Source organism: Phascolarctos cinereus, unplaced genomic scaffold (assembly GCF_003287225.1).
Source record: "Phascolarctos cinereus isolate Bilbo 61053 unplaced genomic scaffold, phaCin_HiC Scaffold_3;HRSCAF=262, whole genome shotgun sequence".
In the NCBI taxonomy this organism is placed as follows: domain Eukaryota; kingdom Metazoa; phylum Chordata; class Mammalia; order Diprotodontia; family Phascolarctidae; genus Phascolarctos; species Phascolarctos cinereus.
The window spans coordinates 188,020,384-188,033,204 of record NW_027555736.1 but is presented as its reverse complement, the minus strand read 5'-3'; the positions used below and the strand labels follow the sequence as shown (position 1 = coordinate 188,033,204).

Below are 12,821 nucleotides of genomic sequence, written 5' to 3'. Positions count from 1 at the left end.
TTGAGGGTGGTGACTCAGGGGTACTATACGATGCTGATTATTACAAGTGTGGAAGACAGCAGTCATCAGGGGAAGAAAAAGTAGTACAGTTCTTCCTGCTCCAATCAGAAGAAGTACAGTTCATCTCTACTTCTAGATGTTTGCACCTTTGTGCAATGACCCATTGAGCCCTTGTTCAACAGTAAGAGCTGTGCATCTCATTGCTTGTCACCACTTTTTGGCAGAACATATCAGCTGTTCCCTCTGCTCACTTATTTCAGGACTTACAAATTGCTATTTACAGACTCATCTTTCTAGTTGGTATTCCATTATCAATACAGTAGGAGGAGATCCTAGTCTCGAGAAGATTACCATTTGTAAGATATTTGCAAAGGGTCTCCCTGAAGTCTTATTTTAATGCCTCTTTACGATATTCAGGTAACCCTAGGTAACCAATGGCTCATTCTATAATGCTGAAAAGGCTTCTGGTATAGGCCCAGCAATGGGGCATAGATCTGTTGTCCAAGAACCAGACTACCTAAATTTGACTAGAGTGACTAAAGAGTGTTTATAGTCTTTCAGCCATCACCACTTAGAAACACTTGTGAGAAAGACACAATGGAGCTACAGTCTGTGTCAGTAGAGGAACTACCCACACTGACAAAATCACAAAACCTTGTAGTAGAAGTTCAGAGGGCATTCGTGTGCTTGAATGAAACTTCAAATATCTCTGAAGTAACAGTGAATAAATATTTTTTTAACTGTGATTTGGAGTAAAAATATGTAGGTCTAATTTATAACATTATAATAACTAATTTATAATACTGTGAAAGTTTTAGATTCATAATCTGGATACATTTCCTTTTTTCTAGTTTTTTCAAGCCACTGAAACACATTTTCTGGAAAGGTTATAGGACTTTGTTTATGTTGAAGACCAGGAAAAAGAGTCTGATTCTTTTATTGGGCCATTACTCATCAACCAATAACCAGTGGATGGAGTAAAGCAAAGCATCTCCTATACTAAAATTTCATAATGAATTTTTGATTACTTAGGAAAATAACATAATTATTTATGTATATAATCTCTCCTGCTTTTTTTATATTTTATTCTTTATTATCCCCTCCAGTAAAGAGTGAATAAAAGAAGGGAAAACGTGTATTTTTACCTATCAATCAGTTTTACTACATCTTAACTTTGTTAAAAGATTTGGTAGGGGAAAAATTGAAGTCTTTAAGTAATAAGGATTTTTCATAATAATTGCCAATAATTATAATTATAAAACTGAATTCATACACTTTGTATATTTTATTGTGAAGGTGTTGTAAAATGTGCTTAATTTGTACAATTCTACTTTTACTCCCTGAAAAAGGGTTGGCAAGTTCATCTGGAAATTTTCAGAATATACAAACACTTTTGGAAAAACTGAAAGGAGTTCCCCAGTTGGAAGCTCAAAAGGACATGATAATTTGGATACTACAGGTAGATAAGAAAAATAAAATAATTGTATCTTGAATGATACAGAAACAAAACAAGTATATATTGTTTTAGTTTTATTCTATCCCTAGTTTTTTATTATTTTTCTACCTTTGCATTGCTTTTCTTTGCCCTCCAGAACTAAACAGCCTCCTCTGATGATAATGAATTTAGCTATTTTCTACTTCATTATCATTTATCTCTCTTGTTAAGAGTATTCTCACTTTTGCTCATGTTTGTGTTTTTAAAAAATACATCTACACTAAAAAGGATCTTTTTAGCGTTCATTGCATTGTTAGAACAGAACATAATAGAATGAATTTTGTCTCAAGATAGGAAATTTTCAAATATAAATCACTATTAAAAATTAAACCACAATCCATCTAGGTGTCACAGTAGATAGAGCACCAGGCCTGGAGTCAGGAAGGCCTGACATCAAATCTAGCTCTCATATTAGCTGTGTGACCTTGGGCAAATCACTTAACCTTATTTGCTTCAGTTCCTCATCTTTCAAATGAGCTGGAGAAGGAAATGGCAAATCCCTCCAGTATCTTTGCCAAGAAAACCCCAAATGGGGTCACAAAGAGTCAGACACAACTGAAACACCTGAACAACAACATCAATAATAATATTTAGAATTTGAGCAAATATCTCATTTCCTTGCATTTCTTTTTAGAAAGGTTACACTTGTTCAGTTGTTCAGTCATGTCTAATTCTTCATGACCCTGTGAACCATATAGTCCATGGAGTTTTCTCTTAGTAAAGATACTAAAGTGGTTTGCCATTTCCTTCTCCAGTGGATTAAGGCAAACAGAGGTTAAGTAACTTGCCCAAGGTCAGACAGCTAGTAAGTGTCTAGGGGCAGTATCTGAACTTAGATCTTCCTGACTCCAGTCCCAGCTCTCTATCCACTGAGTCATCTAGCTGCCCTTAGGCTATATTTAGGACTGTTACAACCGGGATTTCTCTATTTGAGTTGGCTCAGTGTAAGCAATGACTATTTAAAGTGTTTTCAAAACACTTTTCCCAACTGCTTTGCAGAGGAGGTCCATGGGCATGTTATATAGCATATATTTCCATGTTTTTTCAGTTTATTAATTGGTGTAGCTAATTTTTTTCTTTCTTAAAAAATTCTTTATTTTAGAATATGTCTGTCAGGTGGGGAAAGGAAGGAGGGAAGGAAAGATACTTGGAGAAATTTAACTGATACGAAACCAAAGGATTTCAATAACAGTTTCAAGAAAGAAAGTGCTTCAAAATTTCATAAAATTTCATATTTACATAAGATTATCTCTGACAACTGATTAGGAAAGCTGAAAGCTAAAATAGAAAACTTATTTGCCTTTATGGGAAAAAAAAACCATTTAAATTAATGCTATAAGTGGGGCCATGTCCACAAGAGAGGATAAGATAATTTACCTTGTTTATTTATGCCAACCATTAATATTTAATTCTTTCTTCATAGATGTTTGACACAGTGAAACAATTGAGGGAAAAATCTAGTTTATCGGTAGTAACTGTATCGGGATCAGAACATATCAAGAGTGATGAGGTAATAAAAGCAAGACAATGTAGGTCTTTCCGCCATAATCTCAATTAGTTTCTCTCCTGACCTTGAACATTATGGATATTTTATAGTGTTTATTATTAAGGGATCTTGCTACAGTTATAAATGAAGATGGTGACTTATTTTTTCCTATTCTTTTCTTATTTCTTCTGTTATTCTATTATGCCTTGGAGATCTAAGAGTACTTGGGAAAGTTATTCAAATTTTTGTCATAAGAATCAGAAAAATTTGAAGCAAGATCTATATCCCAGTAATATTTACTGAGGTTGTCTAGGTCTATTGTGTACTAGGTCTGATGAATTAAATTTGTGGATCTTATGTTTTGACTCAGTGGGTTGACAGTGATATTGATGTTTCTAAAGCTGTTACCAAGGAAGGTGATGTTCTGTTAATCAGTATAAAAAGAACTGTGTTCAGACAAGACTAGTAAATAGAGAAGTGCCAAAGAATCCTAAGTAATCTTGTGAATTTCCTTTCTTAAAAAATCTCCATCGCTTTCAAAGTAAGAACTTTAAAATATTTTCTATTTAGATTTCATCTTTTGATTAAAAAGTTCTTTGAATTGATGTTGCCCTTTAATTACACAATTGAGGTAAAGGCTCATCAGTTTAAAAACAATGTAAGTTACCAAAGGGAGAAAACTTGCTCCAATAGAATCCCTCCAATACACTAGAAATAGAAAAAATGGAACGAGCACTTTGCCTTACAGATTAAGGGAGTTCACTTTTGATAGTGTGATCTGAACTGTAACAGGTACTTAACTCTGTGATAACAAGTTTCATCTGTATTCTCTGTTATTGTTTTTCTTTAAATTCAGACTGTGCAGGATAAAGAAAAGGCAGAACGCAAGAGAAAGGCAGAAGCTGCTAGGCTGCATCGCCAGAAGATCATGGCACAGATGTCAGCCTTACAGAGGAATTTCATTGAAACTCACAAATTATTATATGAGAATACCTTAGAGCTACAAGGGAAAGAAAATTCCATTGTAGAGGAAGAGAGGTAAGAAATGGTATTAACTCTGTACTTTGATAGGAAAAATTAAATGCTTTCCAAAATATATTTCCTAACATACACAATGAAATTGATGGATGCCAGAAGAGATTTTAATCTGCATATTGAATATGGTCTTACCAAAGCATCAACACACCCTGTCTATAAAGAAATATACTTATTTTTAAAACTGTTCTACCACCTAAATTCAGTTAAGTCTTTGGACAGGAACTGCCTAATAATTTCTGTGGTTTTAAAAAAAAGACAAATAATGTCTTAAAGTTTACGTAACTAGAAGTGATCATTCTTAATCTTAAGTCTTATGTTTGGAGGTTTTTTTTTTCCTTCATGAGCATTTGCTTACTGTCTACAAATTCTGCTTCGTCTCTACGTGAAGAATACTGGCATTTAGTTCATACACTGAATAACAAGTATTGACTGGGGATCATAGTAGCCACAGTAACAAATGCAGGAAACTAGGAGGCATACAAATAAAAATACAAAAACACTAGTAACAGAAACATAGACAAATTATATATTGGAAAAGTGACATTGGTCAAAAGGTGAGAGGGACAGTGATTGGCAAGTAAAAATTGTAGTCATTCATCAGCCAGGCAGTCAAGAATCAATCAAGAAACACTTATTAAGTTTCTGCTATGTGCTAATCTTTGTATTGGGGATAGAGAAAGGCAAAAACGGTCTTTGCTCTTAAGAATCTTATATTCTAATGAGGGGTATGTAAATGATGCAATGTACATATGTGAATCTAAAATAGGTATTTACAGCATACATACAGAGTAAATATAAGGTCACCTGGAAGGGGTGGCTAGGAAAAGTTTCCTGCAAAAGTTGGGTTTTGAGCTGAATCTTGAAGGAAGCCAGGAATTCTCAGAGGAAGACTCGAGGAGGGAGAACATTTTAGGTTTGGGGATCAGTCAGTGCTAAGTCAAAGAGACAAGAGATGGAGCATTATGTGAGAGGAACAGCAAGTAGGCCAGTACAGCTGGATCACAGAATGCTTGGCTGGGGGTTGGAGGTGGGGCTATAAATAAAGTATATAAAGACTGGAAAGATAGAAAAGGCCCAGGTTTTGAGGAATTTCATATGCCAAACAAAGGACTTTATATTTGATCCTGGAGGTCAGAAGGAGTCACTGGAGTATTGAATATGAGGGTGACATAATCAGACCTAATCTGATCACTTTGCTTGCTTACTGTTTGTCCTTCATTCTCGAAGAAGATCATGACATCAGGGAAGTGATGCCATGACATGCAAGTGAATCGGAATTAAGTGAGGGAGAACTATGCAAAGTCACCAGCCTCACTTTCTCTTCTGGAGCCATTTTGATCCTGTGGCCGGATATAGATCAGGACAACTAGAGATGGCCCAGGTTGCAGTGGGAGACCTTGACCTTCTAAAGCTAAGGTCTTTAACAGGTCTCAGCTTGACTGAGGCAATGCCCATTCAGTGATTGAGACTTAATAAGAATTGAGGCAGAAAATGGCCTCTTCATCTAGCAAATAAATAAATAAATAAATATGCTTTAGTGTTTTACTTTAGTAGCTGAATAGAAGATCATCTTCGTTAGGTAGAGAGCGAGTTAGAGAAACCAATTAGAAAGCTATTGCAACAGTCTGTGAAGTTTGAATTCAATCAAAGGGCTGCACTTGAGGACCTAGAAGGCCACATGGGGCTTCGTGGCTGCAGGTTCTCCACCCCTGATAGTTCAACTTCCCCATTTTACAGATTAGAGAGTAAGTCCCAGATTGGCTAAGGGTGTTTGTCCAAGGCTATACATGTAGTATGTGTAGAGCAGAAATTCATACTTAGATCAGTTTGTTTGGGATTCTATGATTCTTGTGTTATTAACTGAAATTCAAGTAAACATTTTTTATCTCTATTCATTTCATTTGGTAGTGAGCCTATGGCCATTGACTACTCTAGAATTGCATTGGGACCTAAACGTGGTCCTTCTCTTAGTGAAAAGGAAATGCTGACCTGTATTCTATGTCAAGAGGAGCAAGAAGTAAGATTAGAAAATACTGCCATGGTTTTATCAGCCTGTGTCCAGAAATCTAGTGCTTTAACACAGCAGAGGGGAAGGCCTCAGGAACTCTCAGGGGGTATGTATATTCTAAATCCTTCTGGGTTATACTTGTTTTTGTGTTCTCTCTGTCTGTCTATCTCTCTTTTTTTTCTCTCTTTCCCTCTCTCTCCCTCCACCCCCCCCATCTCTGTATGTTAGAACATGCTGTTTGGAGAGAAATGGTTATACTGTTTTTGTATTCTCTCTATCTGTCTGTCTCTCTCTTTTTCTCTCTTTCTCTCTCCCCCCCACCCCATGTTAGAACATGCTGTTTGGAGAGAAATTGGAAATTGAGGCTTTGCTTTCATTATCATTTGGACAAATTGCTTAACTACTATCAGCCATGATTTATCCATCTGTAAGGTTTGGTTTTTTTATATGTCATCTAAACTGCCTTTACTTAAAAAGTACTCTGAAGTAGAAAAAGGCTATTTTAATTTGAAGTTCCTTCAAAAGGGTGGTAATCTTCACAATATTAATATATTTGGGCATTATCTAATCATTAAGAAGTTACTTCTCATATTGAGCTGAAATTCGTCTCCCTATAATTTCAACCCATTGGTCCTTGTGACCTCTGGGAAATAAATCTAAAAATCTTTACCGTATGACATCCCTTCACATATTTGGATATAGCAATTATGTGCCCCTGAGTCCTCTCTGGTCCAAGATAGACATGATCAGTGCCTTTAGTTAATTCTTTTATTATCTTAGTCACTCAGCACTGGAAGAACTTTAGCTTATCAATATCCTTAAATTTTGGTGTCAAAATTTAGCACAATATTGCAGATTTAGTATGATCAGAAGTTAGTTTTTTTGGGACTTAACAGCTTTTGCCTCTCTCTCCTTTCTTATAAAGAAAACAAGCAATTAAGGGGAAAGACTGCGTTTGTGAAATCATGTTGTCATTTGCTTTTCAGATTTTTGTATCTAAACTTTACTTTTGTTAAGGCAATTTCCCAAACTTTCTCCGTTCATGGCACCTCATGTCTGAGTAATGTTTTTACAGCACCCGTAGGCCAAAAGAAATACCTAACAGTTCTGTTTATTAAGTGGTTAGGTCCAAACAACTTAATAAGTATTTATATCCTAACAACTTAGCTGTTTGGAAAAATACTACACATAAATTGAAAGAATGTTTTTTTTGCATTTTTATTGCATTCTTAAATAACCACAGCTGCTTACTAATGGAATTTATATGCCTGTTGGAAACTGCACAACTTCTTAAACCTCAGATTAGGACACTGCCACTATCATTTTCCTGTTCCACATTTATTTTCACATAGTACTTGCCTCACGGCAACTGCCAAAACTCAACTTTGCCGAAATATAAACCTCACAGATGAGTAAGTTCAAGAAGCTACTAGTGTAGCCAAAAGTACAAGTAAAAAAACCCAAAAACCAAAAACCAAACTCACGTTTCTCAAACATTTGAGAACATTGTTGAAAGAACTGAAAATAATATAACATGATATAATGTTGAAACTATGAACTACCTTGAGCTAGTAGATCTCACACTGTCTGACAGATGTTGAATATCTGTTTCCTTCAGAAATTAAAAATATCCTGGTTAACCTCTGTGAGTTTACCTCAAGTATGTCTAGGGTACTATAGGTAATTCATATAACATTAATATTTCCATTATCTTCCTGTAGTAAACAACAGAAGACCCCTCTGACACCCTACTTCAGTATGTGACTTCATCTTAAATATTAGTCTTTCGTAGATCAGTTGTACTATCTTCATTAAACCAAAAGACATTTTTTACCTCTACCAAGTTGACAAAAATTTGGGCTTATAATTAAATGATTTGCTCTAACGCCCCCATTTCTTTGTCCAGTGGTGTTCTGAGAGAATGGGAGCATGCAAAGCAATACTGTTTGCCAAGCATTGTGAGCTCTCATGTATGCATGACGTGAATCCCAGGGCCATCCTATGGGTACTCCCTCTAGGGCTATTGAGAGAAGAGATCTTACTACCTTAAAGTAGCCTTTTGCTTTTGTGTTTTCAAGATATCAAATGTCAGTGTTGTAGATGGCTGAGCTAATCTTATTGAATTACAGAAAAAGCTCTCTAGAAGACCACGTATTTTTAAGTATTCCTACATCAAAATAAACTAAAAAACCAAAGCTATAAATTGGGAGATTAATTCACTCGTAGAATTATATTTTGCAAGTTGAATCATATTTATATTTTGTAGAACTGTATTTTGTGGGCCATGTTTATATTTTATCCCTTTACTATGTTATGAAGATATATCTAGGAAGGAGGAAGAATCATTATTTTACTCCTGCTAGGGAATTCATAAGGTTGTTGACAATGGGATTGGAATAGAGACTGGACCTATGATTTTATTGGTCTAAGGACCTCTCAGATGAGAAAACCTTCTACCAATGCAAACTGGCACCTTCTCTGCAACTTAATAGTCTTAGAAAGCTGCCAGAAGACTGAAAGGTTAGGTGACTTACCCAGTGTCACAGCCAGTCTGTATCAGAAGCAGGACTTAAATCCAGCCTGGCATATAGTAGGCACTTAATAAATATTTATTGATAGATTCAAGGCTACCTCTTTACCCATGTTTTATGTACTGTCTTATAATGGCAGCTAGGTGTGAGCCTGGAGTCAGAAATATATGAGTTCAAATCCAGCCTCAGGTACTTACTAGCTGTTTGATCCTTGGCAAATCACTTAAGCCCTGTCTGCCTCAGTTTCCTCAACTGCAAAATGGGGATAATAACAGCAGTTACCTCCTAGGATTGTTGTTGAGGATCAGATGAGGTAATATTTGTAAAAAAAAAAAAGTGCTCAGGACAGTTCCTAGCACATAGTAAGTGCTATATAAATACTTATAATGAGACTATTTTACTAGATAATATTTGTTTCTCATGATGGGAAAAATTGCTTCATAGCCTTAATTTATGTCTTCTTCTACTAGAAACACAAGATCCACTCTTCATGGATCCTAACCTGACATGTGGAACCCACACTGGCAGCTGTGGCCATGTCATGCATGCAGTCTGCTGGCGGAAGTAAGTCCTTTCTGTTTTTGTTTCAGTCATTTCTTCAAAGAAACAAATTGAATTAAACTTAATGTTTGTTTGTTGTCCCAAACATTACGTTTTCTTGTATCTCTTCTTCCCCAACCATACTTCCTTCTCTTTTCTTCCATCACCTTCCTTTACCCTTTTTAAACTTATTTCTTGTCATTCCCAAGCTCTTTTCCCTCTGTGGTCCTTAGGAAACAACCATGTCCATGTCTGATGAGGATAAGGTGGGAGCAGTAAACATGGAAGTGATAAAGGAATAGGTGTTAAGATTTCAGAGAACAAAAATAAGCAAATCTTTGGCATGGGAGTTAGGTTATATGATATATATATACATATATATATATATATATATATATATATATATATATATATATATATATTATAAATACTCATAATTATATATAGTTGGTCTTGGAGTCACGAAGACCCAGGGGTAAGTCAGTACTCCTAACAAGACTCGAAAAATAGTACTTACAGAGAGGTTGCTGATCTACATAGGTAGAGGGAGTTTTTGTACTGTGAGTTCCCTGAATGGATGAAATCACAAGTATAGACCAAAAACATTTTTTTTAAACACATGAACGTGCACATGTGCACATACATACATGCACATGCACACACAGAGATTTACTCTAAATATATAGTATATTTTTAATTATTTTTATTATGCCCCTTATTAGGTATGAGTAGTATAGTGGATTTTGGGTTGGCCCTTGAGTCAGGAAGATCTAGGATCAAGACCTGCCTTCAGGGTATCTTCGATGGGCAGGTCACTTGACCTCCCAGTAGCCTGGGTCACTCTCCAAGACTATATGCAAAGGCGTTAACAGTCTGCTGCATTGGAGAGGATTTTTCCATACATTGATAAAATCAGTTTTGGACAACAAAGTGTGTGTGTGTGTGTGTGTGTGTGTGTGTGTGTGTGTGTGTGTACGTGTGTACATAAATTGCAAAATTATAAACATAACCAGGCTATGTAACAAATGTATATTCAATTAAATTATCATGTCTTCAAATGGCTTAATACTTTAGCATAGTTTGTTTTTATTTCTAGTCTTGGCAGTTTTAATCACTGTTACTATTTATGTTATATAATGATCAACTTTGAGAGTAGCTTCTGGAAGATCACTTGCTTATGATTTTCAATACTTCCTCTACTGACATTGAAAGGAAACAGAAATTTACATCAATAGCCACAAATAATTATAGAACTACCCCTGAGAAAAGTATTCCAAAGACAGAAAAATGGGATGGAAGGAACCAAATTTCATCTTTTTTGGGAAAGGAGAAATCCTAAGAAATTTTATTTCTCAAATTTGTCTTAGGCAAAGCTTTTTTAACCTGATCAAAATTTGTAGGTTTAGCCTTTTGTAGCTGATCAGTTTATTCTGATGATCAGAAAGTAAAGGGAATAATAGTCTTTTTATTATGTATCTACCTTCCAGTTAGGTAGGACAAGCACTACAATAAAGCTTCAGGCCTTTTAAATTTTTACTGCCAGTTTCCCCTAGGCGAGAAAGCCAATTTACTTCTGTTATAATGGGTCAGTCCTTTGTATTTGCATTCTTCAGATATATTGTGAAGGAAGCAACTTTATTTTTATTTTTAATATTTTTTGGCAAGGCATTTGGAGTTAAGTGACTTGCCCAGGGTCACACAGCTAGTAAGTGTCAGGTGTCTGAGGCCAAATTTGGACTCAAGTCCTCCTGACTCCAGGGCCAGTGCTCTATCCACTGCACCACCTTGCTGCCCTCAAGAAGCAATTTTTAGAAGCACACAAGCAATTATTAGTAAAATGTCTAGGAAAAAAACCAACTGTTTTTATGTGAATAACTGTGAATACTAGACATGTGGAAATACCTTGAGAAAATTTATTATCTCTAGCATACCCCTAGCTTTTTTATGATACATCATATTTTATGATTATCAAATTTTAGGTATTTGCACAATGTTAAACTAATTCATTTCTTTTGGAATTTTGTAGATACTTTGAAGCTATACAGATTAATTCTCGTCAGCGCCTTCATGTTGAGTTTTTTGACTTGGAGAATGGAGAATATCTTTGTCCTCTTTGCAAATCTTTGTGCAATACTGTGATCCCCATTGTTCCTTCACAGATACAAAATATAAACAGGTATATTTTGTTTGTGTACTTAGTCTTATTTCTAAAAAATTGGTCTCTATTACCTCTTAGTGATCTGCATCTTATTTTGAGACTACATGTCAGTTTTTCACTAATCAAAAAGTAATTACAGGTTTTTGCCCCTTGATTTTTAATGTTTACTGCAATACTTGACTATTAGATCTATCAGTGTGAGTAATTATTAACACTTGTAATTAGTAACTAACACTAGTAATAACCAGTAGAGATTGTAACCCATTCATGCCTAATAATAATAGTAGTAATAATAGAAATGTATTTAGCACTTTAAAGTTTGCAAAATACTCTATATACATTCTCTCACATACATCCCCTACAATAATGCTGAGGTGAATACCACGGATATGATTAGCTCCAGTTTACTGATGATGAAACCAAACCTGGGAGACATGCTCAGATGTGTCACACAGGAATAGGAGGTAGGATTCGAGCCCAGGTCTTCCCGATTTCCAGGTTCAGCACTCTATCTACTGTGGTTCACTGCCTGTCATGCAAATAAGAACAACTCTTGTTATATTGGCCTGACAGGGAGGTGATGGACTGAGGGTGCAAAATGAGATATTTTTTTGGACGTGGCCAGTGCAGGAATTCATTTTGCTTGACTATGCATATTTGTGACAGAAACTTTGTTTTTGTTTTCTTTTTTCCCCCAGTGGTGGAGGAAGGTAAGAATAAGCATAGATAGGTTTTTATTAATTGAAAAAAAATGTTTAAAAGCCACTCTTTTGTGTCTTTAAGAACTAGGATATAATCCCAAGTTCTTATTTTGTATTGATCTGTCATTAGCTATTCAGTGTGATTACTCTCATTTGTCTCTTAGTATCACAGAGAAAACCCATAATAAAAACTGACTAATCTTTGTTAGATATCCCATAACTTACCATTGCTATTGTGAGCCATTTAAAACTTTTAAAAAATATTTATAGTTAATAGTCCCTCTATTCCTTTGGAATCTCCTACCCCCTTGGGTGTGAGTGTGGGTGAATCTTAATCCTTCATTTAGAGACAGATCAGATCTTGTTCTGTCAGTCCTTATGTGTTTTTATTCTCATTTCATTTTAGGAACTTCTTATCTGGAAAAAAAATTTCAGTTTATCATCTAGTTTTTTAAGAACTGCCCATGGTTCCTCATATTATTCTTTTATTTATTATTGAGTATCAGTTTCTCTTTAGTAGGATAGTGGTGTTCAAATCTAACATCCCATGGTCTGACACTTAAGGTAGTTTTTTCCATGTTCCATATATATAGGCCATCTTTGTAGGTCATAGATGTTATAGCTACTTAGAGAAACTTGATCTCTTATATTTCTTTAAGAGAAGACTCCACGTCTAGAACACAATCATGAGTGATAACCCTATATTTTTAGTAATTTTTTCATTTTATTTTTTCAGTGAGAATGCAGAAGCTGTTGCTCAACTTTTATCCATGCCACGGTGGATAGAAACTGTCATGGCCCGAATATCAGGTTACAGTATGAAAAATGCTAAAGGTTTGACTTATGTCTTATTTTCAGATAAAC

The 12,821-nt window shown here is 35.3% G+C and overlaps 1 protein-coding gene across 1 annotated transcript in view; it reads left to right on the top strand.

The window, feature by feature from the left end:
* UBR1 (ubiquitin protein ligase E3 component n-recognin 1) overlaps window positions 1-12,821 on the top strand; it is a 149,854-nt gene that overhangs the window by 81,968 nt on the left and 55,065 nt on the right. The window contains exons 27-33 of the mRNA XM_021009248.2: window positions 1,350-1,459; window positions 2,919-3,005; window positions 3,838-4,019; window positions 5,928-6,133; window positions 9,029-9,122; window positions 11,125-11,274; window positions 12,694-12,791. Coding sequence (XP_020864907.1) covers window positions 1,350-1,459; window positions 2,919-3,005; window positions 3,838-4,019; window positions 5,928-6,133; window positions 9,029-9,122; window positions 11,125-11,274; window positions 12,694-12,791 — 927 coding nt within the window. The remainder of the gene's footprint in view (window positions 1-1,349; window positions 1,460-2,918; window positions 3,006-3,837; window positions 4,020-5,927; window positions 6,134-9,028; window positions 9,123-11,124; window positions 11,275-12,693; window positions 12,792-12,821) is intronic.